The sequence below is a fragment of the Dipodomys merriami genome, unplaced genomic scaffold, assembly GCF_024711535.1.
Source record: "Dipodomys merriami isolate MVZ:Mamm:240054 unplaced genomic scaffold, mDipMer1.0.p SCAF_13, whole genome shotgun sequence".
Classification (NCBI taxonomy): Eukaryota; Metazoa; Chordata; class Mammalia; order Rodentia; family Heteromyidae; genus Dipodomys; species Dipodomys merriami.
Window position 1 is genome coordinate 40103463 of NW_027202604.1, and position 26670 is coordinate 40130132.

The 26670-nt window shown below is 48.9% G+C and overlaps 1 protein-coding gene across 4 annotated transcripts; it reads left to right on the plus strand.

Annotated features, from left to right (window-relative positions):
- The first annotated feature begins 21 nt into the window (after positions 1-21).
- On the plus strand, positions 22-25698 carry LOC138824844 (DNA repair protein complementing XP-C cells-like). 4 transcript variants are annotated; one of them, XM_070019216.1, is made up of 16 exons: positions 22-40; positions 1790-1979; positions 5163-5278; positions 8489-8612; positions 9641-9725; positions 11396-11553; positions 12015-12135; positions 15681-15770; positions 16705-17553; positions 18970-19130; positions 20536-20617; positions 23010-23144; positions 23213-23382; positions 23812-23905; positions 24401-24490; positions 24886-25698. In XM_070019216.1, exons 3-16 carry the CDS (start codon positions 5188-5190, stop codon positions 25099-25101), a joined length of 2466 nt encoding a protein of 821 aa, XP_069875317.1. In that variant the 5' UTR covers positions 22-40; positions 1790-1979; positions 5163-5187; the 3' UTR covers positions 25102-25698. The 4 variants fall into 4 exon arrangements, with proteins under 4 accessions (XP_069875317.1, XP_069875314.1, XP_069875315.1 ...); XM_070019213.1 differs by lacking the exon at positions 22-40 and adding an exon at positions 164-301; XM_070019214.1 differs by lacking the exons at positions 22-40; positions 15681-15770 and adding an exon at positions 164-301.
- The last annotated feature ends 972 nt before the right edge of the window (positions 25699-26670 follow it).

Below are 26670 nucleotides of genomic sequence, written 5' to 3' on the forward strand. Positions count from 1 at the left end.
AGTGCGCTTGTGTTTCGTTCCTGCTTGCTTCCGGTCGCAGGTACGTTTCGGCCGTCGGGGATTGGGCGGGGCTTGGGCCGAGGGGCGGGGCCCGGGCTTCGGGAGGGCGCGGCCGGGTCGCCCCGCCTCCCCCTCCCCGCGCTCGGCCGCGTCCCGCGGCAGCGGCGTCACACGCGGGCGGAGTCGTGCCCGGGCGCCATGGCGCGGAAGCGTCCGGCGGGCCCGGGTCCGCAGGGGTGCCAACCGCGGGGCCCGAAGGCCAGGGGCAAGGGCGCGGCCCAGCCTGAGGAAAAGGAGGCGGGTGAGCGCGCGGCGCCGCGGGCCGGGCGGGAGGCGCGGGGCGGGGGCCGGAGCGGGCTCCGAGCGCTGCGCAGGCGGCGGCGGCGGCGGCCGTCCCGGTCCTCCGGGACCCGAGGACCAAGTCCGGCCTGCGGCCGGCGTTCCCGCCGGGAGGCGAGCGCGGCGCGGGTGTTCGCTGAGTGTCGGACGGCCCGGGGCGCAGGGTTCATCCGGGACCCGCCGCCGGCAGCGGAAGCCGAACCCACCCCGGGCCGTACCTTCTCCTGCGCGGAGCGACGCGCCCGGACCCCCCTTGGCCCCGTGAGCGCGCCCTCCTCCCGACCCCGGCGCCCGCCCGCCCGCGGCCGCGGGAGCGCCCGCACCGCCTTCCCGGCCGAGGTCCGGGCTTGCTGTCTCTGCCCGGCTGTCGGCCTAAGGCTTCCCGTCCAAGTCGGGGTGCTGATGATCCGGACATTCTGACCGTCGGCCACAGACTTGAGTGACTTAGGATGCGAAGCAAAATCACACACTTTGAAATCTTTTTCAGAGTGCTTCCCTTTTTCCCCCTTTATGATTTGGGTTATGATTGAAACATGGGAGTGCACAGACTTGCGCTCTAAAATATCTTTAAAGAATCTGGCTTCTCTAGCATTAAAACAAGTTCCCATTAATATGAACATATTTGAACTAAGTTAATTTAAATCATGAAGGAGAGTTTCCCCCCACCTGCAAAAGTACATTTGGGAGATACAGATTCCTATTTTAAGAGGCAGGACAGGCTGTGAAAAAGGAAAGAACAAATTCGTTATTTCACACTCATTTCCTTTTGGAACCTTAATAAAAGTTAGAATGCCTTCTGTTTTCCAAAACTAATTGAAGCAGAGTAATGGAAAGAACAAAGGGAGATTTATTACTTAATGTGAATACATTTGCAAAACAGGAAAGTGTCCCTCCTGGCCGCATTAATAAAGTACTAAGATAACATTAATATGTTTAGTTACTCTACTTAAACTAGCTTATGAACTTAGAGTTTATAATTAAAAAGTTCATAAGCTAGATAGTTAAATTTTCCCTTTGGTAGAAAACTAATTATTTTAAGGAAATTAAGGTGTTTTTAAGTTACTTCAGGCTTTTAACATTGCTAATTCTGAAATAAGAATTTAGGACTGTTCCAGGATCTGAATCTGAGTTGTATAGTATTTTCTATAAGGAAAAATAGATGCTGGTAGGGGATGATGGTTTGGGATGGTGGGTATAGCTCACTGGTAGAGCACTTGCCCAGCAGATGAGGCCTCAGATTTGATTCTCAGCACTGAAAAAAATAAACAGGATGGTTTTTACTGCAAACATGGGCTAGACTGCAGGTGGAGGGAAACAGGCTGCTACCTAGACATGGGATGGAAGATGGGGTTTGCAGAGAGGTTCAGAGCCTTTCCATGACCTTGCCTGTAGCCACATTACACCCATCTTTCCTGTCACCTCTCACCCCTTGTTCTGTGTGGTTGCCTAGATGTCTTTGAAGTTGAGAAGTCAAAACCTCCAAAGAGGAGCTGTCTCTCAAAAGCTTCACAAGCAAAGAGGAAGAGAGGCGGCAGTGATGCAGGGGGTCCAGCAAAAAAGAAAGAGGCCAAGGCAACTGCTAAAGCTGAAAACCTCAAGGTAGTGAAGGAAGAAGACGTCAGCGATGGAGAGGACCTCAGGTGAGGCGGTAGAAAGCTTCAGGCCAGTGTTGAGGGCTCCCAGCAGAGAGGGGGGAACCATGCTTCTGCCACTGGGATTGGGGGAGAAGGGTGGTGTGTGTGAAATCTTTAAAGTCTTCTGAGTAAAGTTTAGAAAGAGCCAGGAACTTCTCATTTTTAGGTGAGCACGGGGCAGCCTGCATTTGTGGGTTCATGTTACACAGTAAGGTCTGGCAGGAAACACCAAGTCTTCTGACTCTTGGTCCTGTGCGCTTTCACATTCACAAAGGTATTAGCCAGGAGGTGCCTGGCTAATATGTGAGTATACTATGTGCACCATTTTGTACTGCTCTCCTCAGGAACCCTGACCCTCTCTAGCTGGACTTCTTAGCACTCAAGTCAGCACATTCTTGCTCCCCTCCCCTCAGTTTTTTTTTCCTTGCCATGTTTTTTCCTCCACCTGCTATGCTTTATTCCACTCAAGATATAGATCTGAAGTCATCTGTTCCTCTTTTATTGATTCTCAATGAATCTTTCCTCCTGGGTAACCTGTCTGCCAGGTGTTAGGGTTACTTGTGACAACAGCCCGGATGTTCTAGGGCATTTTGAGCTTGGTCTTTTATTTGATGGATGCTGGTATTTTTGTAGCAGATGAACGTTCATGTTAATAAGTAGCTGACTAGAAACCACTGAAGAGAGGATAGACAGAGGATAAATTTGTAATCCTGACATGGGCTAGTAATAGCCCAGCAGAGGGCAGCAGTGTAGAAGAGCAGGGGAGGCCTTAGACTGAAATCTGAGCTCACTGCTCCCCAGTTACCCCCTCACTTACTGAATTCTGTCTCCAGGGTTATTCACAAACAGATCAGGTGGTAGAGCACCTCCCTAGTGAACTCAAAGCCCTGAGTTCAAACCCCAGAATCACCAAACCAAACAAAACAGGATGCTGCCAAAAAGCCTTTCCCTCTCACTGGAGAGCTGATTGTGGTCTAACCCACAGCACACGAGCATTTCTTCTTTTTATCCTAAGTGGCGATATTTGTTGTCAGGATGTTAGCAGAAAACAGTAGGCCGAGTCAGGCATGGTCACACACATGTAAGTCAACCTACTCAGGAGGCAGAGACAGGAAGATAGTAATTTCAAGGACAGTCCAGATAAAGCAAGATTCTATCCTGAAAAAAAAGAAAGAAAGAAAAGTATTAGGGGTATAGCTGGAGTGATAGAGTGTCTGACTAGCAAGTCAAAGCTCTGGCTTAAATCCCTAGTAAACCAAACAAACAAAAACCAGTAGGTTTAATAAAGAGTGCAAAACTGAGAATTAGTAGGGAGTAGGTAGCTCACACCTGGAGTCCTACCTACTTAAGAGGTTGAGATCTGAAGGATCATGATTCAAAGCCAACCCAGGCAGAACCATCAAAGAAACCCTTATCCCAATTAGCAAAAACCTGGGCTTGAGGTGTGGCTTAAATGGTAAAACAAAAACTGAGCAAGAGCATTAGGCCCAGAGTTCAAGGCCTAGTACTGGTACACATACACAGACACCTTAAATGTCTATGCTAAAATTCAGTGTTTACACTAGATATCAAGTGTCAGAATTTATGTAAGCAAAAAGTAACTCAGTACCGTAGATGTATTTTATATATGAACTTCAAGAATATTAATACATTAGCAGTCATTTACTTTTGCATCATTGCTTAGCTACCTACCTGCTTATCTATGTAGTTATTTACTTAACTAATAGCCTTCCTTGTTTCTTGTGTTGGTCATGACAAGCCTGTGTGCAGCCCATCCTCACAGGTTACTGCAGCACTGGGTTTTTTATTTTATTTATTTTATTTTTTACTTTTATTTTTTGCCAGTCGTGGGGCCTAAACTCTGCACCTGGGCGCTGTCCCTCAGCTCTTCAGCTCAAGGCTAGCACTCTACCACTTGAGCCACAGCACCTCTTTCAGCTTTTTCTGCTTATGCGGTGTTGAGGAATTGAACCCAGGGCCTCATGCATGCTAGGCAAGCAGTCTACCACTAAGTCACCTTCCCCGCCCTGCACTTGGTTTTGAACTCAGGGGTAGGCAAGCCACACTTCCAGCCTGGCTTCCCTATTTCTTAAGTGTAGCTAAACCCTTCAGCCACTGTAAATGTCCTTTTTTTCCTTTTTCTTTTTCTTTTTTTTTTTCTATTTTTATTGTAAAGGTGATGTACAGAGGGGTTACAGTTATATCAATCAGGTATTGAGTGAGTACATTCTTTTTGAACAGTATCACCTCTCCCCTCATTTTCTCCCAGTTTTTCCCTCCCAACCTCCCTCTCCTCAACTTGTATAGTTCATTTCCAGAAGTATTACTGCTGAATTTTGTCTCTCCATTTCTGGGCTTCTTCCTCTCCCCAAATCAGATAAACTTACATACAATACAAAAGGTACAGAAATAAAAAAACAGTGACAAATGGGGGAAAACGGGGAAAAAATGAACTGCTAAAAGAAGTTTTAAAAAAACTTTTGTGCTGGGCACCGGTGGCTCATGCCTGTAATCCTAGCTACTCAGGAGGCTGAGATCTGAGGATCGCAGTTGAAAGCCAGTCCAGGCAGGAAGGGCCATGAGATTCTTATCTCCAATAAACCACTCAGAAAACTGAAAGTGGCTCTGTGGCTTAAGTGGTAGAGTGCTAGTCTTGAGCTGAAGAGCTGAGGGACAGCACCCAGGCCCAGAGTTCAAGCCCCATTATCCACCAAAAAACCCCCAAAAAACCTTTTGTTTCCATTTCTTGGAGTTCATTTCACTAAGCATTTTATATAAGCATATGCACGTAGCAATTGAGCTCTTTGAGCCTCTCGAGAATATCCTCCTTTGGCTTCACTGTGAATGTTTAGAATCCTGTTTAATTTACCATGTCCAAGTGTAATTTTTAGACCTCCTAAGTGCATGTTTATACACGTGTATCACAACTTTGCTTCTGGAACTCATGGTAACCTTGAGGTTTCTTTTAACCTTTCTCTGATCATTCTGGGTATAGCTTACTAGCAAACAAAAACTACACTGTTTGCAGATTGTGAAGTTCTTTCCTGGTTGGTTGATTGGTTGAGACAGGGTCTCACTGCATAACCCAGGATTGTGTCAAACTCGCAGTATTGTAGAGCAGCTGGCTTACAGGAATGCCTGGCTTCTTTCTGCTTTCACAGCGTCTCCTTCTCTGTGATCCTAACACAGGGACTTTGCCAGTGACCTGAAAAAGATGAAGCAGCCTAAGAGGGAGTCACCTGTGAAGACAGGCAGCGAGGAAGAAGATGACCAGGAAAGCGAAGAGGATTGGGAGGAGGTCGAAGGTGAAGCATCTACCCTGTTCCACAACTGTTTGATTCATATCAATTTCTGCAGTTCTCTTGTTTTCTTTGAAACTAAGACTAAAGATAAAGTTGCAGTTAGTATCGCTTTTTAAAGTTATTATTATAAAGGTAATGTACAGAGGCGTTACAGTTAGGTAAGTCAGGTAATAAGTACATTTCTTTTTGGACAATGTCCCCTTTTCCTTGCTCTCCCCGTTTTTCCCTGTGGTACTGCTTTTGATAGAAGGAGCACTGCAGTTCTGGCACTTGAGAGGCCAAGGCAAGGGATATAGTGAGTCCCAGGTTAGCCTGAGCTACATTGCAGGTCTGAGGCCAGCTTCAGCCAGGGAGACTGTCTCAAGAAAAAGGAAAATGCCATGACTGGGTTTCTCTGGCTTTTGTGGATGGCATAGCTGTAGTAAAAGGCAGCAGGTTGGGTAGGAAGAGCAGAGGCCAGGAGGGAGCTGGTCCTCCTCAGTTCACAGCTTTGCCATTTTGCCCCTGCGGGAGCACGTGCTTCCTTCTCCAGTGAGCTGTGCACTGGTACCACTGATGACTGGATGTTAACTGAGCAGCGAGCTGCAGCTCTGGATTGCTGGGGAGCAGGAGTGTGTAGATGGAGTAGGCCTGGACCGTCGGATCCTCAGAGGCAGCAGGCTGACACTGTGTTTCCAGGCTCTTGTGAGCACGGTTTCCTCCTGGCACTGGCGTTGGCACTGTGTTTTGAAAATGCTCAAACCCACAAAAAAATTACAAAGTAGTATGTTCAAGTTGTGTGTGTATGTGTGTATTCTTCATTGGGGCTATTAACTTGAACTTGTGGCCACACCTCCATGGAGGTGTTCGTTGTACAACTGTTTGGAAATAAGTTGCAATTTCTGACTTTCAAATATTTCAGCTGGTATTAGCACACCTACTAATGAAAAATAAGCAGTTGCTATAAAATAGTAACTTAACAGTCAAACCTAAGTCTAGTGGGTGGATATAAATCTGATCCCTTTTGTGTGTGTGTGGTTCTGGAGATTGGGCCAGGCCATTGCCCCTGCCAGGGAAGCACTCTCATTAAGCTTCAACTTCACCTGCAGCTGTTGCTTCAGATTGGCCCAGAACTCCCAGTCCTACTCCTACGCCTCCCAGGTGCATTGCTATGCACACATGTAATCCGCCAGCTTTCTGTTTATTGTTTGAGAGTACTGCTTGTTTGGAAAGGTCCTATTTTTCTTTCTTTTAGAAAACCTGCTTTCTGTTTTGGTCTTGTAGACAGACAATAAGGCATTTCATGGTATTGTTTAAAATTTGTGTAAAATTCTTGGTGTCTTATAAACTCCAGGTTAAGTCTCAAGACAGTGCTGCAGACTGCTCCGGATCCGCTGCAGGGCCTTCAGGGGCCTTGTCGCTCTACGAGTGGGTTTAGGCCAGCCACACACGTGCATCCTTTTGCAGGGCTTTTCTTCTTTTTTTTGGTGGGGGTTGCTTTGGTCTTGCTAGGTAGGGACTCTGCTGCTTGAGTCACAACCCTGACCCTTTTTACTTTTTTGACCCAGGCTGGCCTGAATTGTGATCTTCTTACTCAAACTTACATGTAGCTGGGATTACAGGCACACCATCTCACTCAGGTGTTTTTGTTGAATTAGGAGTCTTGCTAATTTTTTGCCAAGGCTGGCCTTGGCAGCTCACCAATCTCACCTCGTAAGTAGCTGGGATTATAGGTATGGCCGCCTATGCCAGGCCTAATTTTTGAGACCATTTATATGTTTAGGCTCTTTCTGTCTGTCTGTACTAGCATTTGCACTCAGGGTCTCATGCTTGCTAGGCAGGTGCTGTACCTCTGAACCACCCTTCTAGCCCTTTTATTATGATGGCTAGTTTTGAGGTAGGTTCTGGCTTCCTATCTGGGTGCTTGTTTGGATGATAGGAACACACCATCATGCTTAGCTTCTTTAAGTTGGGATTGAGTCTGGTGGTCTTTTCTGTCCGGGCTACCTTGAACCGCAGCCCTCACAGTCAGGGCCCCCACCTAGCTACGATGACAGTCGCATGCCACGATGCTGGTCACATGCTACAATGCCCAAGCATTGGTTGCAGAGGAGTCTTGTGAACTTTTCAGCCCAGACTGGTTCATAGTGCATTTGTCTCCTGATCTCAGCCTTCCAAATAGTTAGCATTACAGGTGTGAGCACTTAGCCAGGCTTGGCTAGACTCCAAGAATCTCCATAGAGATTTGAAGCTCTTGTCATTAGGTGTATTCATTGCTAATGAAGTTCATGGCTAGATCCAATTGAGTCAATTCAGTGCATTTCAGGTAGTGTTGACAAGCTACATTGGGTGATGCAGGGATGTTCCTGTTGCAGACAGATCTTCGTGTGGAAGGCAGAAACCTATGTCACAGCTCTACAAAGCCACCATGATGCACTGTGGTTAGCAGTGTGGAGGTGAGAAGTTGTTCTCACCTGGCTGTCGCTTTGCTGTGCTTTTCTTTTGAACACAAACACTCAAACATCATTGTTTTGCTTTTTGTTTGTGTTTGTTGGTTGTGAGGCTTGAAGGGGCCTGGGTGCTGTTCCTGAGCTCTCAAGGTTGGCACTCTACTCTTTGAACCACAGCTCGGGTTTCTGGTGGTTAATTGGAGATAAAAGTCTCATGGAGACTTTTCTACGATCCTCAGATCCTCAGCTCTCGATCCTCAGATCCTCAGCTCTCGGCCTTCTGAGTAGCTAGGATTACAGGTGTAAAACACATGCACCTGGCATTGTTTTTGTTTTTGATAGCAAGAGAGTATTTAATTGAACTGATATCATCTCTGTGGTTTATTTTTCTCATCTGAAGGTTCTGTCCCTAGATTGTTGTGTGGTTAAATGGAACAAATAAATGTAAAACCCTTAGCATGACTACTGGATTGTAGGAGCTCAGAGCATGGGAGGCACGGTGGTCTCTCCATCCATTCCTGTCTTCCTCCTTGCAGTACATTAGTTATTACAATTATTACTGATTTTTTTTTTTCTTTTTGGTGGCAGTGCTGGGATTTGAACTTGGCCTAGGCACGCTCCATAAACTTTGTTGCTCAAGGCTAGTACTCTACCACTTGAGCCACAGCTCTACTTCTACCTTTTTGGTGGTTAATTGTGCCCAGGCTGGCTTCAAATGGTGATTACAGGTACGAGCCACCAGTGTGTGGCATTATTACTGATTTTTAAAAATTGTTGTTGATAGAACTTGGTGAGCCTGTGCTAGGGGACATGGGAGAAAATTCATCCTTCTGTCAATCTCTTCTGCCTGTGAAGCCAGTGGAGATAGAAATCGAAACACCAGAGCAAGTGAAAACAAGAGAAAGAAGGTAAGATTAGGCCTTGCTTTTAGGTGCCTGCTCTCCATAGCAACAGAAACACTTAGTGTGCTTAGGTGAGCCAGGCCGAGCGTCAGAATGGCCAGGAACTTGAGGGGAGAGAGCCCTGTGTTTGTCAGTAGGACTGGAATGACAAGCCTGTGTATCCTGGCATGGGGTAGAAGAGGGGAGGGGCCTGATCTGGTAGACATCCCTATCTTCCTTGATCCTTAGACTGGTATGAGAAACAAGAAGCCAGAGGCTCAGTGTGCTCAAGTAACATTCTAGAACTCACTCAGACACTAAGCAGAGGAGCTGTGATCTGAATCCCGGTCATCTGTCTCAGCACTCATGCGTTCCCCCGGACACCGCACTACAAGTCTGAGACAGTGTCCATTGTGTACAGAGCCTCCACCACAGCCAGGCTCCCGGAACCCTGCAGCCTCTGATGGCCTTGCAGAATGGAGCCTAAGGCCTGTCTGAAGGGTTGCTGATGAGTTCCCTTGCAGGATGGGCACATTAGCAGAAGGGAAGATGGTGTGTCTTAGGAGGTATCTGATTTTTCTTGAGTACTCTAAGAGATTTTTCAATAGAGAAGTGCCATATAAATGACTTCACTGATTGAGTGTCAGCATAGTAGAGGCTGAGGAAGGAGTTGGGAGGCCAGACAGGAGACTTCATCTCTGAGGTCTGATTGTGAGGCAGGATTTGGTGCTGGCAGTGGATGGCAGACTGCATGCTTCAGATGAAATGCTGCAGCCTCTGGGGGGTTTTCCAACAAGACCAGGAGGAAGAGTGAGCTGGAGAGACAGCGGTCTTAGGAGCCATGTGGAAGCTGGGTGGTGGGGCCGAGCTCACTGGCTCCTCTCTTGAGGGCAGGCTTGTAGTGAAAAGGAGCAGAGGAATGTGCAGGAAACAGCCAGCATGTGCGTTTGCGTGAGTAGCATGGCTTTGTGCCTAATTCATGCGCGATGAGCAGGACTTGGCAATGAAGTTTTCCGTTTCTTTCCCACTTGGGGATTTTTCACTCTGCGTTGCAGTGAGAAGATAAAAATGGAGTTTGAGACATACCTCCGGAGGATGATGAAGCGTTTCAGCAAGGAAGTCCACGAGAACACACACAAGGTGAGGGCGGGAGGCCTGGGAGCCCTCTAGGAGGAAACGTGGCTCCCAGTCAAGCTGACCCTCATTTGGGCTCTGCCACTCAGCAGTGACTTTGGCAAGTTTCTTCTTCTCTCTGCGCCTTTGTGTTACTCAGATGCCCAGAGAGAATAAGAAAAATGAGGTATTGTTACCCCTAAGGATAATAATGCTGTCTATTTTGGAGGGTGGTTAAGAATTAGGCAGCATTGTATGTAAAGTAACTTGTGGTATGTGGCAAGGCCTCCTGGAATAGACTGGAATAACTGGAACTCCCTTTCTATCTCTTCTTTCAACAATTTAACAACCTCAACTCTGAACTTGCTAAACTCACAATGACTTCTGGCTTTAGGTAACAGTTACCAGACGAGCGTACAGACATGGCAAGGTTATCATGTGGCATTTTGGGGTTAGAGACTTACTAGACTGAGCAGCCCTTGTCCAAGAATCCAGAAACCCGAAATACTTCCAAGTTGGGAACTTTCTGAGCATATCAGCAGCACTCAAAAACCTTGGGATTTGGGAGCCTTTCAGATTTCAGACTTTGGGGTTAGAGATGCTAACTGGAAAGGTCTGTGCTGATCTTCAAAACAAAATCCCAAGTCTAGAATACTTCTGTTCCCAGCCAAATCAGATAGGGGATACTGTATAAGTATCAAGAGTTTCTGATTTCATACATGGAGCAAGAGGAACTTCAAAGCAGAAGTTCAAGACTGCTCAGAACAGTGAAAGGCATGATTGTGGGTCTTTATTGAGGAGCATTTAGAATACTAGGCATAGAGGAGTCACTGGGATGATCAGGGTACCTGGGGGTGGCAGGCAGGGGCAGGGTGGGGAAAAGGCACTCTTAGTCCTCAGGTGGGTGGTGGGCCCCAGAGAGGGTGATGATGGGAAACTGTAGGCTGTGGGGAGATGCTAGATTTAAACTAGCACAGAGGTCTGGAAGTGAAAAGACTTGACGCAGTCAAGAGGGTGGGTCTCCCTCAGAGGCCCAGGGGGAGACAGTGAGCTAGCTGTGTTCTCATCTCTTGGAGAGTGCTGGAAATAAAAGGGAAATCAAGATGAATCTCAAGTTTGAAGCACAAATGAGGGAGAAAGGCAGGGCTCCTAATTCAAATAGGGAGGCTATTAGTGACTGAGAAGGAAGGCCAGTTGTGCTTGAAAATGCTGTAAAGCTTTGTTGAGGGGGCGAGGGGGGAGGATAGACATTGGCAGAATCATTACAGGAGGTTAGTGAAGGATGGGGCGAGGTCAAAGGAAGGAAGAGGCGTGGTGGATACAGCAGCAGAGATTGGGTTCAGACACGCGTGGGGAAGTAGCGTGGGCAACCAGCAAGCCCACCCCGCCTGCCAGCTGAGTCTTGCTCTCTGTCCTCCTAGTCTTGTTGGCATGAACTCCAGAAGTTCCCACGTTTGATCTAGCTATTGTGCTGTACATACCCTTAAAAGATGAGACTGCTTTAAAAAAAAAAAGTGTATTTTGAGCTGTGAGAATGAGTACACAGAGAAGAGGCCAGGGAATGACAGGTATTGGGCAGTGTCTAATGGTAGATATTTTACCTCCTGGTCTGTAGAAATGTCAATTTTGCTCACGACACGTCCAAACTTGTCAGCAAATCCCTACTACTTGTCACCTGCCTTCCTCCTCCTCTGCAGGTTCACTTGTTGTGCCTGCTGGCGAATGGATTCTATCGAAACAGCATCTGCCGGCAGGTAGATCTGCTGGCTATTGGCCTCTCCATCATCCCAGTTCGCTTTACCCGGGTGCCCCCTGAAGACGTGGACTTGAGCTATCTTTCAAACCTCATGAAATGGTAAGCTGCCACCCACGTGCACAGTCTGGGAGGAGGACTGGGTTTCTTTTGGTCTGGGTTCAGGTTAGGTCTGCAGACCTCTGACCTCCTCTGAGGCAGTAAGTGAACATCAAGCCCGGGGTACCACACAGCACGGCCTCGGCTCTGGAAGAGCTCCCAGGCCTTTCCCAGGAGAGACTGGCACAGAGCAGGTCCTTAGGGTAGCATGGGGAGGGTGCTGGCAGAGGATGCCACGTGGAGCAGGGTGCTTGTCTCAGGTGGGCAGTCTGGGAAGGAAGGTGCCACAGGGAGGAGTCACCTGAATGGGCTGTCCAGTGATGGTGGGACGAGCTAGCCAGGACGGAAGGAGCAGAACAGAGGGGGCAGTCTCAGGACTCACTCCTGCTTTTCGTTTTCTTGATTGAGAGTGCGGCAGTTCCCTCCTCCGGTCCTCTGCATGGGGGATGCCTTGTCTCTTCCAGGTTCATTGGGACGTTTACAGTGAATGCAGACCTTTCAGTCAGTGAGGGAGACAGCCTGCAGACGACACTGGAAAGGAGGTTTGCAGTCTACTCTGCTCGTGATGAGGAGGAGTTGGTTCATGTAAGTGGCTCCTCTGATGGCACTGTTTCATGATAAAAATAGGCTTTATCCCTGGAAGATTGCTGTTAATTCATACACTTAGATTCCAAGAGGTGTGGAGAAAGGCCCAGACTCTGTGTGTCTACAGAAGCAGCTTCATTCCTCTTCACATTTGGCTGAGAGTCGGAGCCATCCGGCCATGTTTGGTTTCTACTTCGGGTCCTGGCAGACATGGTGGGTGGCTTAGCCTCTGCACCACTGCTTGGAGTGCGGGGATGACTTGGGGACACAGAGACACCCAGGAAGCAGGAGATGATATCAAGATTCAAAGTGGAGAAATCTTAAGGCAGATTCCAGATAGTTCTGGGAACAGGAGAGGAGCTGTGTGTGGAGAAGTCTACATTGTCATTTGCCCCTCCGTGTCACGTGTTCTGATGACAGGAACCTTGGGAATGTGTGGGACATGGACAGAACTACAAATGCCGCCCTGTGGCAGTCTAATTTAGTTATTCAGAATACTTTGATAACCCAGCTGACTTGTTCTCAAGAGAAGCTATGGGTGTAAGCACTGTGTAAAAGCCCACACTTCCCCAGTTTGCATCTGTGCCACCAAAGACTCTCACTGCAGAGAAACCCCCCGGGTAGAAGCTGTAACAAGCCTTTGTTGCCCACATCCTCACCTCCTACCTGGTGTGCTTCTGTCTATCTGGATAGCTTGTGCACATGAGACCATATAGCATGTGGTCTTTTGTATCTGTCTTCTACTTTGCATGTTTTCCAGGTTTGTCTTCCTTGTATTTTTCTTTTTCTTCCCTTTTTTTTTTTTTTTTTTAAGGTCTGAGACTGGGACTTGAACTTGGTACCTGATACTTCTGTTTATTGGCTAGCACTCTACCAACTGAACCATGCTTCCAACCACCATTTTTCTTTTATTCTTGTGCTAATTCTGAGGCTAGAACTTTAGGTCTCCATCTCAGTCCTCTTTTTTGCTCACAGCTGGCACTCTACCAGTTGAGCTGTTCCAACTTTTTGCTGGTAAAGTGGAAATAATAGTCTCTCAGACTTTTCTACCTTGACTGACTTCAAGTGGTGATTCTCAGATCTCTGTTTCCTGAGTAGCTGGGCTTACAGGTGAGAGCCACCATTGTGTTTAACTTTTTTTTTTTTTTTTTGCCTGTCCTGGGACTCGAATTCTGGGCCTGGGCACTGTTGTTGAGCTCCTTTTTGCTCAAGGCCAGCTTCTACCACTTGAGCCACAGCTCCACTTTTGGATTTTTCTGCGATTAGTTAGAGATAAGAATCTCTTGAGCTTCTCTGCATGGACTGGCTTTGAATTGTGGTCCTCAGATCTCAGCCTCCTGAGTAGCTAGGATTGCATGTGAGCCACCGGTACCAGTTTAACATTTGTTGTTTTTTTTTAATCTTTATTTTTGCTATAATCGTTCTAATGGGTGCCAGGAGGTACTTCCTCACTGTGGTTTTGCTTTACATTTTCCTGATGTCTAAAGATGATGTGTGTCTTTTCATGAACTTATTTGTCATTTGGGTAGCCCTGAAGAAATATCTGTATAAATCCTTAAGAGCTTCTTAGGTGTTCTATTAGTCACCTACCAGATGTTTTGCAAATATTTTTTCCCATTATGTAGGTTGTCATTATTGATAGTTTTTTGATGGACAAGGTTCTCATTTTGGTAGTCTCAGATACCTATTTTTTTTTGTTCATTATGCTATTCATTTTAGTGTCACATGTAAGAACTCATTGCAAAATTCATGGTCATGAAGACTGACCTTTTTATTGTCATCTAATATAAAAATGTAAGGTTTTGCTCTTGTAGTAAGGTCCTTCATGCATTTGTGCTGGTTGCGGGTGTTCAACTTCATACGTTTTAGCATATGGATTTATGATTGCCCAGCACTATTTGATTAGACTAATCTTTCAACTATTTTTAAAATTATCTCCACCATTTTTTACCCATGGGAGAAAATGTTTTTCCCCATGGGAGAAAATCCACTAGTCACAAATGTATAGAGGTTTATTTCTGGCCTCCACATCTGTCACTTGCGATTGCTGTAGCATTGTAGTGAGTTCTGAAATCAGAAGTGTGAGTGTAACTTGGTGATTCATCACAGTACATTATTTGAGGTTCTTTCCAGCTCCGTATGAATTTGTTAGCCTGTTACTCCATTTCTGCCAAAAAGGCTGTTGTAGATCTGTGATACTAGAGTTTGAACATAGGACCTCATGCTTGCTAGGCAAGTGCTCTACTACTTGAGCCATGCCTCAGCAGCCATTGGTATTCTGGTAGAAATTGTGTTGAATCTGTAGATTCATTTAGATATCATTGCTCTCTGGACAACGTGAAGTCTTCCAGTTTATAAATCAGGATGTCTTTCCTCTTATTTGTATCTTCTTTGAGCTCACTTAGTAATGTTCAGTGTACACATCTTTCATTCCATGAGGGAGCTCTATCCCTGAAGGTCAACTGAATTCTCAAAAACATAGCCTAGAGTCAAAAGATTTGACATGCAGAAAGACACCCCTGTAACACCCACAAAACCAGTGTGTGGGTCCTTTTTCAAATAGGCATGTCTGTATTCTTATTTATGTGTAGCATTTTTCTATAAAAATGTGATCACATACTTTTTTTTGTCGGTCGTGGGGCTTGAACTCTGGGCCTGGGCGCTGCCCCTCAGTTCTTAGCTCAAGGCTAGCCCTCTACCATTTGAGCCACAGCGGCACTTCCTGTTTTCTGAGTGGTTTATTGGAGATAAGAGTCTCACGGCCTTTCCTTGCCCGGGCTGGCTTTGAACCATGATCCTCAGATCTCAGCCTCCTGAGTAGCTAGAATTACAGGCATGAGCCACCAGCGCCAGGCTCCCTGAGCTTTTTTGCTCAAAACTAATGCTCTTCTACTTGAGCCACAGCTCCACTTGGCTATTTTGAAAGTTAATCAGAAGTAAGAGTCATGGACTTTCTGGGTTAGCTTTGAACCATGATCCTCAGATCTCAGCCTCCTCAGTGGCTAGGATCCACCAGTGCCTGGCCATATACATTTTCTTTCCTTCCCTCCCTCCCTCCCTCCCTCCCTCCCTCCCTCCCTCCCTCCCTCCCTCCCTCCCTCCCTCCCTCCCTCCCTTCCTCCCTTCCTTTCCCTCTTTCTTTCTTTTCTTTCTTTCTTGCTTTCTTTTTTTGTGCTGGTAGTGGGGCCTGAACTCTGGGACTGGGCGCTGTCCCTCAGCTCTTCAGCTCGAGGCTAGCGCTCTACTACTTGAGCCACAGCACTACTTCTGGCTTTTTCTGCTTATATGGTACTGAGGAATCAAACCCAGGGCCTCATGCATGTAAGGCAAGCGCTCTACCACTGAGCCACCTTGCCAGCCCTACGTTTTCTAAAAACAGTACTTCTTTAACATATAGTGGACAGTTCTCATTTTAAGTGTTGAGAGTTCCAGTGTCTCCTCAAATAGTTTGGTTGTTTCTACCTTTTTTCTTTCGTAACTAACAAACTCTATTAACAGTCTTAATTATTTTCTTAGGGTGAGTATGTTATCTCTTTTTCACATAGATATTTCTACTGATTCTTCGGGCTCTACAGCTGCTCACTCGACTGGTGGTGTCTCTGCAGCCAGTCCCTTTCAAGTTATCAATGGCAAAGGTGAGGTACATAGATTTCAAAGAGAAGAAACAGGAGTTAAAAAGTGTAAAATAAGCGATCTTTTTTTTTTTTTTTTTTTTGTACTTTTAAGAGCTAATATTCATGGAGCCTGGGTTCTTGTGAGGCTGCGTACACATGTCTCATGTGAGGGGAGGTTGGATACATGAGGGGCTAGTCTAGCACCCTGTTCTGAGCTTGGTGTGCAGGTGGCCAGCAGGTGCGGGCTTCTAGCACCTGGGTAGAATGGTCCCATCCTCATCAGCAGAGTGAGGTGCTCTGAGTCTTGAGATACTCTGTTCTCTGTGAGGTCTGGGCATTTCTAAAGTCTATTGGTCTAGATGCATACGAGTAAGTTTACTGTATTCCAAAACCATGGCTGCATTCCTGCCCTAAATATCTGTTGTGCAAAATCAGGATTCTTCTTTCTGAAGAAGCTGAGACTCACAGATTGAGACAGAACTGGAATCCAAATCCAGGTTTCTGTTTCCAAATCCCTTGCTCTTTTCTCTGCTCTCCAGGTTGGGCAGCCCATCGGAGGGGCTGCAGCTTTTGGCTGCTGTTTACACATAAGCCTGTGGGGTGGGCAGTTGAGTCTGAGCATAGGACATCTCAATAAACTGATTCTCTAGCCAGTGACTTTACTTTCTTTTTTTTTTTTTTTTTTTTTTTGGGTCCGGTCGTGGGGCCTGAACTCTGGGCCTGGGCACTGTCCCTCAGCTCTTCAGCTCAAGGCTAGTGCTCTACCACTTGAGCCACAGCGCCACTTCCGGCTTTTTTCTTTTTGCTTATGTGGTGCTGAGGAATCGAACCCAGGGCCTTGAGCATGCAAGGCAAGCGCTCTACCACTGAGCCACCTTCCCAGCCCTACTTTCTTAAGTTATAGGATTCCTATCATATCATTAGCAAAATGAAAAGTAAAATTTCTCTGTTTCAGGCAAAGAAACCCTCTAGCCAGAGATCCACAGAAGGTTCTAGAGGCACCTCAGAACCCTCTACCCATATTGCAGAGAGCCATACTAAGGCAAAGATCAGCAAAAGAGCCAAGCATGAGGGAACTGGCAAGTCAGGTGCCAGAGGGAAGAGGAGCAAGGCAGCTGCGGGCAGCAAGGACCGGAGAGAGTCCTCCAGTGAGGAAGAGCAGCGTGAGGCCAACAGACGCCCACATGGCCGGGCGCGGCGGGTGGCCTCCAAGGTCTCTTACAAAGAGGACAGTGCGAGCGACGAGGCTGGCAGCAGCTCTGACTTTGAACTTTCCAGCGGAGAAGTCCAGCAGTCCTCTGACGAGGATCCCAGGCCCGGCTCCACAAGGCAAAGGAGGGCCCCAGCGCCTCGGAGGACAAAGAAGGGGTCCGAGAGTGAGTCCAGGACCCCGCGGAGAAGCCACCACAAGAATCTAGGCTTCTCAGCAGCATCTTCAAGTTCTTCAAGCAGTAAGAGAGGCAAGAAAACTTCCAGCGATGGTGAGGAGGCGGAAGTGGGGAGAGCCGCGGGCGTAGACCAGTGGCTGGAGGTGTTCTGTGAGCAAGAAGGAAAATGGGTGTGCGTAGATTGTGTGCATGGGGTTGTGGGCCAGCCTCTGGTCTGTCACAGATATGCCACCAAACCGATGGCCTATGTCGTGGGCTTCGACAGCGATGGCTGTGTCCGCGATGTCACACAAAGGTATGACCCAGCCTGGATGACAGCAACCCGCAAGTGCCGCGTTGATTCCGAGTGGTGGGCAGAAACCTTGAGACCCTACCAGAGCCCATTTGTGGAACGGGAGAGGAAAGAGGACCTGGAGGTAAGGCCTGATGGGGCCCCGAGCACCACCCGATTTTATAGGCCCACATATGTCCCATGTTGAGCACCTTATGGGCCCAGAACTTAACCTTCATATTTTTACTGTGACATATTTAATTGCCATAGGACTATGAAGTGGTTACCATTACCTTAATTTTACCAGTAGAATTTGTTATAGTTGAACAATGAGCTGACTGTGAGGTTTTGGGTTTTTTTGGGGGGGTCTGGTCGTGGGGTCTGAACTCTGGGCCTGGGCGCTGTCCCTCAGCTCTTCAGCTCAAGGCTAGCGCTCTACCACTTGAGCCACAGCGCCACTTCCGGCTTTTTTCTTTTTGCTTATGTGGTGCTGAGGAATCGAACCCAGGGCCTCAGGCATGCAAGGCAAGTGCTCTACCGCTGAGCCACCTTCCCAGCCCAATCTGTGAGGTTTTGAAGTTTGGTTTTAGTTCATTACAAATTTAGAGCTGTCAAGTAATATGTGCAAGTCATATACCTCATGAAAGAAGGAAGGACTCACTTCACAGACATTGTGTGTGCACGGACCCACTCACACACACACCATACCTCACACATGCACCTGATGTGAAGAACATGTGTCTTCTGGGAAGGGAGGAGTGAAATGCGCTATGTCCAGTCTGAGGAAGCGGAGGCGTTTCACTCCCCCAGCTGCTGCTGCACTGCGGTGGCTGGGGTCTGCGTGTCTGCACAGACACTAAGACTTCCTGCCACTCAGGATAGAGTCGCATAGCATTGCTTCCAGTGATGTATGGCATCCCTGTTGGCGTCTTTGGTTCATTGTACTCAGTCCTGGCAGGTTCAATGGGGAGCACACAGGTGGCATTGTTACCTGCCCACGCCATCAGTGGACACTGAGCCTGCAGTCTTCTCCCTCCGCTGTTCCACACCTGCCCCTTCCGTGTGGCCGCCTGGGGTTCTGAAGGGATGCTGGGGAGAGCTTAAGAGAGCTTGGTGCCCAAAATGGGAGTCATAGTGGTAGATTTTGCTACTCATCACTCTGAATCCTTAGGGAAGTCTTCAGTGGAGAGGCTTAAACTCAGGGCCTGGGCATTGTTCCTGAGCTTTTTGCTCAAGGCTAACAGTCTGCCATTTTGAGCCAAAGCACCACTTCTGGTTTTCTGTGGTTAATTGGATGTAAGAATCTCACAGATTTTCCTGCCCTGGTTGGCTTTGAACCATAAGCCTCAGACCTCAGCCTCCTGGGTAGCCAGGATTATAGGTGTAAGCCACCAGTGCCTGACTTTCCATAGTGTAAGGTTAATCTAGAATCCGTTTCATGGCCAGATGTCGTGTTACAAAGTCACAGTGTTTGTGAATCTAGGCTCTCAGGTGTGTTAGTTAGTCCCCCTCAAATTTCACTTCTAGTAACATACTCAACGTTGTCTGTTGGATCCTGCAGTTTCAGGCCAAGCACCTGGACCAGCCTTTGCCCACTGCTATTGGCACCTATAAGAACCATCCTCTCTATGCCCTGAAGCGACACCTACTGAAATACGAGGCCATCTATCCGGAGACAGCCGCAGTCCTGGGGTATTGTCGTGGAGAAGCTGTCTACTCTAGGTGTGTGTGTATGGTGGCCTCAGCCAACGGCTTACTAATTGTCTGGGATTAGCGGCCTTCTTGGGCACGGGGCTGCTAATGTAGGCTCATCTCCTTAGCAGCATCCATAGTGTGTATACATATGCATCTGTGCATGCACACGTATATGTGTGCATGTGCACACGTGCATGCGTGTGTACCCATCTATATGCTGTTGTGAAGAGGAAGCTTGGAAATTAAGTCTAGGGAGAGCTATTTTGGAGGCTAAGGTTGGAAGATCTCATTTCAAAGTCAGCCCAGGCAGAAAAGTCCTTGAAACTCTTTCTACAGTTAAGTAGCAAAAACCTGGGCTGGAGATGGTGGCACAGTGGTAGAGCACCAGCTTAGAGTAAAGAAGGCAAGCGAGAGTGTGATGCACTGAGTTCAGGCTCTGGTACAGGACAAAAAAAGAACAGGGTAACACGATGGATGATGAAGACAAAACTTAAGATAGGACAATTTAAAAACTTCATCCCAGCTGGGCACTGGTGGCTCACTCTTGTAAATCAATCCTAGCTACTCAGGAGGCTGAGAGCTGAGGATTGTGGTTCAAAGCCAGCCTGGACAGGAGCACCCATGAGACTCTTATCTCCAATGAACCACCAGAAAACTGAAAGTGATGCTGTATTGCTGAGGGAGAGCACCCAGGCCCCAAGTTCAAGACACAACCTACAAAAACACATGCAAAAAAAACTTCAACTATAAGTCAAAACATACAGAAGAAAAAAAGGATTTAATTACAAAAGTTAAAATGAATTGATGTTTCTAATGGATATAGATCCCATAAGTTGCAGGTGTATAAGTGTGAGTATGCTTAATGCCACTCCACTATACACATGAAAATGGTTGAAATGGTGTGTGTTGCTACAGTTAATGCTGTGGGTAAAAGAAAAATGAAGTAAGTCCCTTTCCCCCCTTTGTACGGAATAATAAATGAACAGTGAAGTGACACCAGGGGCAGTTGACCAGTCATGGGCTGCCACGCAGCACATCACTGTGGAGTATGCAGGTGTCAGGATTCTGTGATGGCTCATTAGCTTGTTGGAGTTGGTCTTTTTGGCTCAGTGCCCCCTTTTCTGGACATTCATCTCGCCACGTGGCATGTGGTGGTAGATCGGGCCCTCAGTGGGCACTGCTCAGTAGTGAGAACTTGTGTCTGTAGCAGGTTCCCTTGGCTGTGGCTGAAGCCATTCAGAGTAGGGCTTGTCCAAACACCGCGCTGGGTCAGTTAGGACCAGAGCCTGAGCCTGGGGTACGGACAACGTGTAGAGAGAACTGACGGGCTGCGTTCTCCCATCTGCTGCTGGGCCCTGTGAGGCATGGAGGACCTGCGTCATCACAGGCAGCCATGACTGACTTTGTCCCTTGTTTCCTGTTGCTCATGTAGGGACTGTGTGCATACTCTACACTCCAAGGACACGTGGCTGAAACAAGCAAGGGTGGTGCGTCTCGGAGAGGTGCCCTACAAGGTAGCTGGGATGGGGGGTTGGGGGTGTCATGGGGGAGGGCAGGGGCAGGCGTAGGGGAGGAGCTGCTGCCCTGCAGGCCTCCATCTCCCTTGGCCTTGAGCAGGATTTGAGGAGACAAGCATTTCAGTTGTTCATTAATAAGAAATGTTCAAGAAGTGGGGTTTCCAAAACATACAGGACATCAGCCAGAAAGTAGCCGGGGTGCGTGTGGTGAGCTTGTGCATGCCTGGGTTCTCGGAGGTCCAGGCCTGGCTTCATCCGTACACGCCAACAGTCAGATTGCCCTCCGTGTGACAGTGCGTGGGTGCAGATGAGAACACCAGAGCCCAGCAGGACCCCTGGACCGCTTCTCTTGTGTGTGGCGTGTGGGGTCTGTGATCTGTGAGAAATGCGCTCAGAGCAGTCTCCCACAGACGTCTCAGAATGTGGCTTTGCCAAGTCAGCCCGCTGCTGCTGCTGCTGCTGCTGGCGGCCCCAGATCTGCAGTTCCTTCTCCTCAGATCCCAGCATGAGCCTGGGGCTGTACCGCTGCTGCTGCTGCTGCTGCTGCTGCTGCTGCCGCTGCCGCTGCCGCTGCCGCTGCCGCCTCCCCCAGATCTGCAGTTCCTTCTCCTCAGATCCCAGCATGAGCCTGGGGCTGTACCACTGGGGGGTAGAGGCCTAGTGGGAGGGGCTGCACACCCTGGGGGCTGAGCCCGCTGCTGGTGTGTGGAGCTGCTGTTGGGCCTGCAGGGCTGCCATAGTTTGCCCTGGACGTACTGACCCTTCCCTAGTATTCCTTAGCCACATAGGCAGTCTCTTTAGGCTACCACTGTCCAGTACAAACAGTGCACACCATATTAGAAATACAAAAGCAGGTAGCAGCTTAACATGTTCATGTTATTCTAATACAGCCAGCTATTACCATTTGAACATGTTAATAAATATTTGAGAATTAGTGAGGTTGACTTTTTTTGTTGTTATTAAGTCTTCATGACTTCTTTAATCCTGTGAGGATGTGACTGCCTTAGCACACGCGGTTCTAGAGCAGTCCCCAGTCTCTCAGATCCATTCTTTGTTCTGATCTCTGGCATCCCAGCTCCCGCCTCAGCATCTCCTGGGCAGTCTCCCTCCCAGTTAAATGCGCTTCCTGTATGTCAGTTGTACAGATCTTTCTGGAACACATGTGTATGACCACCAAAACACTGTGTCCTCCCCCTACCCCAGCTGTCATCTGGAGGCCCACATTGGCCATGTGTCGCAGGTGATGCTCTGGCACCGTCCTCATCCCAGACCCTCCCCCGTGATCTCTGTCCCCACTGGCTCCCAGATGTACTTCTTTCTGTTTCTCCTGGCCAGCGCCTCTCTCTGATCCTTTTTGTCGGTTGTGGGGCTTGAACTTGGCTTGGGTGCTGTCCCTGTGCTCTTCAGCTCAAGGCGAGTGTTCTACCACTTGAGCCACAGCGCCACTTTGGTTTTTTAGTGGTTTATTGGAGATAAGAGTCTCATGGACTTTCCTGCCCGGGCTGGCTTTGAACTGTGATCCTCAGATCTCAGCCTCCTGAGTAGCTTAGGATGACAGGCGTGAGCCACCTGCACCCAGCTCTCTGATCCCTTTAAGCCTCAAGTCAGATGCGACCTGCCTATGGCAGCATTTCCCAGGGCTGTGGATGAACCCAGAGCTTTGTATGCATGGAACAAGTGCTCTACCACTGGCTTATGGTAGAGCTCCTGAGGTCAGAACAGGCTTGATGGTATTAAAGGGTGGTAAAGAATCACATGACAGACCCCATGTGACCTCAGAAAGCTCCTAGCCTTTGCTCTAGGGGACGTTGCATGGCCCAGGCCTGGGCGCCCGCCACCCCTGCCCATGGGAGGGAGGTGGGTTTCTAGTCCTCCATCCTTTGACCCCTTAGCTCCACATGGAAAATCTTAGTCTTAGCCTCTGGACACGTTAGGTCCTGGGGTCCTAAGCAGTCAGTGCTTTCCACAGGCAGCGTGGCTGGCTAGTGGTGACACTGCGGGGGGGACGAGGCAGATAGTGGTCTGGGTGGACCGTGGGACCTTCATCTCCAAGGCCACGTGGTCCAGAACACCCTGTGCCCGGGCCTTCACGAGCTGTGACTGGAGGTGGATCACTTATCCCTCCCAAGTCACTCATCTGTAAAATGGACACAATAAGGAGAACTACCTTTTTGGTGTATTGAGAAGACTAGTACACTTCAGGGTCTGGGACGGGGGTGCTGTGTAAATGCTGCTCGCAACCTGGGAGTGTAGAAACCTGCCCTGCTCCCAGGTATGGTGTTGGGGCTGACGAGGGAAGGAATAGTGGGAAGCAGTGAGCTCCTACAGCCCCTGGCGTAGCTAGGGAACCAGGAGCCTTCCTCGTAACTGGCTCTTTCCTTTGGAGCAGATGGTGAAAGGCTATTCCAACCGGGCGCGGAAGGCCCGGCTCGCTGAGCCCCACCTACAGGACCAGAATGACCTGGGTCTGTTTGGCCACTGGCAGACTGAGGAGTACCAGCCCCCCGTGGCCGTGGATGGGAAGGTAAGGGATATGGCAAGGGACCGCCTTGCTGGCCACTGGCGACGTCCTACCATGCTTCCCCTCCGCAGGTGCCTCGGAATGAATTTGGGAATGTGTACCTCTTCCTGCCCTGCATGATGCCCATCGGCTGTGTTCAGCTGAGGCTGCCCAATCTGCACCGTGTGGCCCGCAAACTGGACATCGACTGCGTCCAGGCCATCACTGGCTTCGATTTCCATGGAGGCTACTCCCACCCCATGTGTGTGGACCTTCAGTGGAGGGTTGGGGAGGCCACAGCGATGGGGTGGAAAGCTGATGCAGGTTTAAAGTCAGCCTTAAGCCAAGGGTGGCTTCTGCCCAGAGGTGATAAATCCAGCAAGGCCGGTGTCCTTGGGCTAAAACACTGCTCTAGGGAAGTCATGGGCTGGGGACCAGAGTGGGGTCAGCAGCCTTCCTGATCACTAAGCTCTGTATGTGTACATGTATGTACACGTGTGCACATGTGTGTGTGCAGGTGTGGTGTGTGTATAGACCGAGGCCCACACTTGGTCTTTGGACCTGCCTTCTGCATGGGTGCCTGGCACCGCCTTGCCTGCTCACCCTTTAGAGCCCCAAGTGCTCAGGGGAGGCGGGGGGGGGGGGGTTGAGCAGGGGGGCTCAGGGAGGGCCACCGGTGGTATCCCCACAGAACTGATGGCTACATCGTCTGTGAGGAGTTCAGAGATGTGCTCCTGGCCGCCTGGGAGAACGAGCAGGCCCTCGCGGAGAAGAAGGAGAAGGAGGTGAGGGGGAGGGCCAGGCACACAGCTGGGCCGCTGCTCTCCTCTGCCCTGGTCTCTGTAGCACATGGGAAGATGGGGGCCCGAGTCTCCCACCCCTCGCCCCTTTCATTTCATGGAAGGCACTGTAGGGAGTGAGCATGGGCCACACAGGCTCCGCCCCCACCCCTGCCCCTCACACCCACTGTCACGGTCACTATCTGCACCTCTGCCAACCTGCCCTGCCTTGAAAAGAATTGCCCCCGGTCTGGGTCCCAGATGACCACTTCCCCTGAGAACTGCAGCCAGCAGCAAGTCAGCAGAGGACTCTGTTGGAAGATTTCAAGTATGTCATTTTATAAATCAGAGTAGTGTTTTTAAGCTGAGACTTGGTATGATTGACAGATTGTCTTTCAACTTAGAGCTGCACAGATAATATACATATTCCAGGTCCATCTGACTATTCTGCCTGAGAATATCAGTGGTTAGTATTTCTTCTCGCTGGGTTTCTGTCTGCAGAAGAGAGAGAAGCGAGCTCTGGGAAACTGGAAGCTGCTGGTCAGAGGACTGCTCATCAGAGAAAGGCTGAAACTTCGCTATGGAGCCAAGGTAGGTGTGGGGCCTTTGCATATTCCACAAGCTTGGGGTCAGACTTTTATCTGGACACGCCCCCATCCCTGGGGGCGCCCCTGTCTCAGATCCTTGGCACTGAAGTTGTCAGTCCTGTGTGTGTCTGAGCACGTTTGTCAGAGGGAGGTCATGGATGGGAGTAGCAGCTGGCTGTCCCCAGACATGGCTGCACTCCTGGAGGGCCGCTGCCTGCAGGCCGGCTGGCTGCTGCCTCCCAGCCAGGACCCAAGAACATGCTCAGGTGCACCCTGTGCTGCCGACCACACAGCCCTGGGCAGGCTGGAGGGTGGGCAGGTCCCCCAGAGACTGCTGCTGCTTGAAGGTGCATCTCCACAGCCAGTCGCTGAGACCATGGCCTCTGTCCACCCCTCCAGAGTGAGGTAGTCGCTCCCCACATGGATGGGGAAGGCGGGCTCTCTTCTGATGAAGAGGAGGGGACCAGCTCACAGGCAGAAACGGCCAGAATCCTGGCTGCCTCCTGGCCTCAAAACCGAGAGGCGGAAGAGGAGCAAAAGCCCAAGTGCCACAGGACATCCAGAAGGGGGAGGAAAGCGGTTGCTGCCCACCTGTTCCCCTTTGAGAAGCTGTGACCTGAGCCCCGACTCCGGACGCTCCTTCATCATGGGCCCTGCCAGGCCCGTGCTGTGGGAGCAGCTGGGGGCCGTGGTGAGCAAGGGCCTACTGCAGGCTGGTCTGTCTAGCACGGGCTTTCGAAGGTTTTTACCAAAGCCGCCTCTGAGCTACAGAATACAGCCTTAGGAGACTCCCTGACCCTGAGGGCTTGTCCTTTGGAAATGTTTTTTTTCCTCTTTTGAAATAAAAATCACTGGGAACTGTGGATGGAGCTGCATTTAGGATGTCCTGATCCTCCATCCTTTCGTTCTGAACCACATTTCTTTGTGCTGCCCAGCGCTGCCTCTTCCTAGTTAGTAGCAGCACAGCTCAGATCATGGGATCTAATTTTCAGTCAGTTTTATGATGGCAGAAGACTAGAATAAAGAGCTAAACACTTAGGAAAGGAAAAAATAGCGAATTAAGGAAATGGAAGTAAAAGTGGATCAGTGCTAAGCTGCATATTTTATTCACGACTGGATAAATTTACAAAGCTCTGAATCACGCATTGTAGATAATTAGGAGAAAAAAATTTATAACTTTTTGAGAAAAAAAATAAAGCATTTTTCTAACAAGACTTGTCTTTGCACTTTCTTTTAGATTTCACGTCAGCAAAGAACACCCTGATAGAAAGTGGCGCTGTGGTTCAAATGGTAGAGTACTAGCATTGAGCTGAAGAGCTGAGGGACAGTGCCCAGGCCCAGAGTTCAAGCCCCACGACCAACCAAAACAACACCTTGATAAAGCCAGGTGTTGGTGGTCAGGCTATAATCCTAGCTACTCAGGAGGCTGAGATCTGAAGATCAGTTAAAAGCTAGGCCAGGCAAGGAAGTCTGTGAGACTTTTATCTCCAGTTAACCACAAAAAAACTAGAAGTGGAGCTGTGGCTTAAGTGGTAGAGCACCAGCCTTGAGCAAAAAAGCTAAGGAAGAACTAGAGGTTCTTGAGTTCAAGTCCCAGTATGGGGGCAGAGTAGTGATTTATATTTATGCTAACACTGCAAGTATCAGAATCTAAGTTGAAAACTTAGGTGTGAGCTGGAAACATTACACACTAGCAATCTTTTTCTTTGTGTAGGAGGGATTACTTAATCCTGAAAGCAGCCACTGAAAATGTTGAGTCATTCTTACCCAAGGGAAACACAATATTTGGGGTGTGACCAACAGACAGGTTGCTATGGAAACTACATTCTCTCCGTTTCTGCCCAGAGCCTGACAAGCTTCCTAGGGCAAGTGACTGCTTTTTGGGGTTTTGAGGCCAGTTTACGGAGAGAGAACCTATTCAGGCCAATGTCAGTTCCTAGGAAGCATTAAGGAAATCAAACACTTAGATTTTCAGAAATTAATAGGTTTTGGAAAATTATTACTGCCTGTAACAAAGCTGAGAGCTTCAAAGTAGGGAGGGGAAAACTCGGTGCCGTGAGTGTGGGCACCTCACCGGCTTGCCCCTCCTGGGTCCTGCAGCAACCCTTGCATGGGAAGAAAGGCATTGTCTACTTCCCACACGAAGCCGAGGCTCTCATCAGTGGAGGCTGGTCTGTGTGAACT

Bases quoted from the DNA above. Each gene is read 5' to 3' on its own strand.
- LOC138824844 (XM_070019213.1), top strand. From the start codon at position 199: ATGGCGCGGAAGCGTCCGGCGGGCCCGGGTCCGCAGGGGTGCCAACCG. The intron at 11,554-12,014 runs GTAAGCTGCCAC...TGTCTCTTCCAG, and splicing joins CTTTCAAACCTCATGAAATG to GTTCATTGGGACGTTTACAG. The intron at 17,554-18,969 runs GTAAGGCCTGAT...TGGATCCTGCAG, and splicing joins AGAGGAAAGAGGACCTGGAG to TTTCAGGCCAAGCACCTGGA.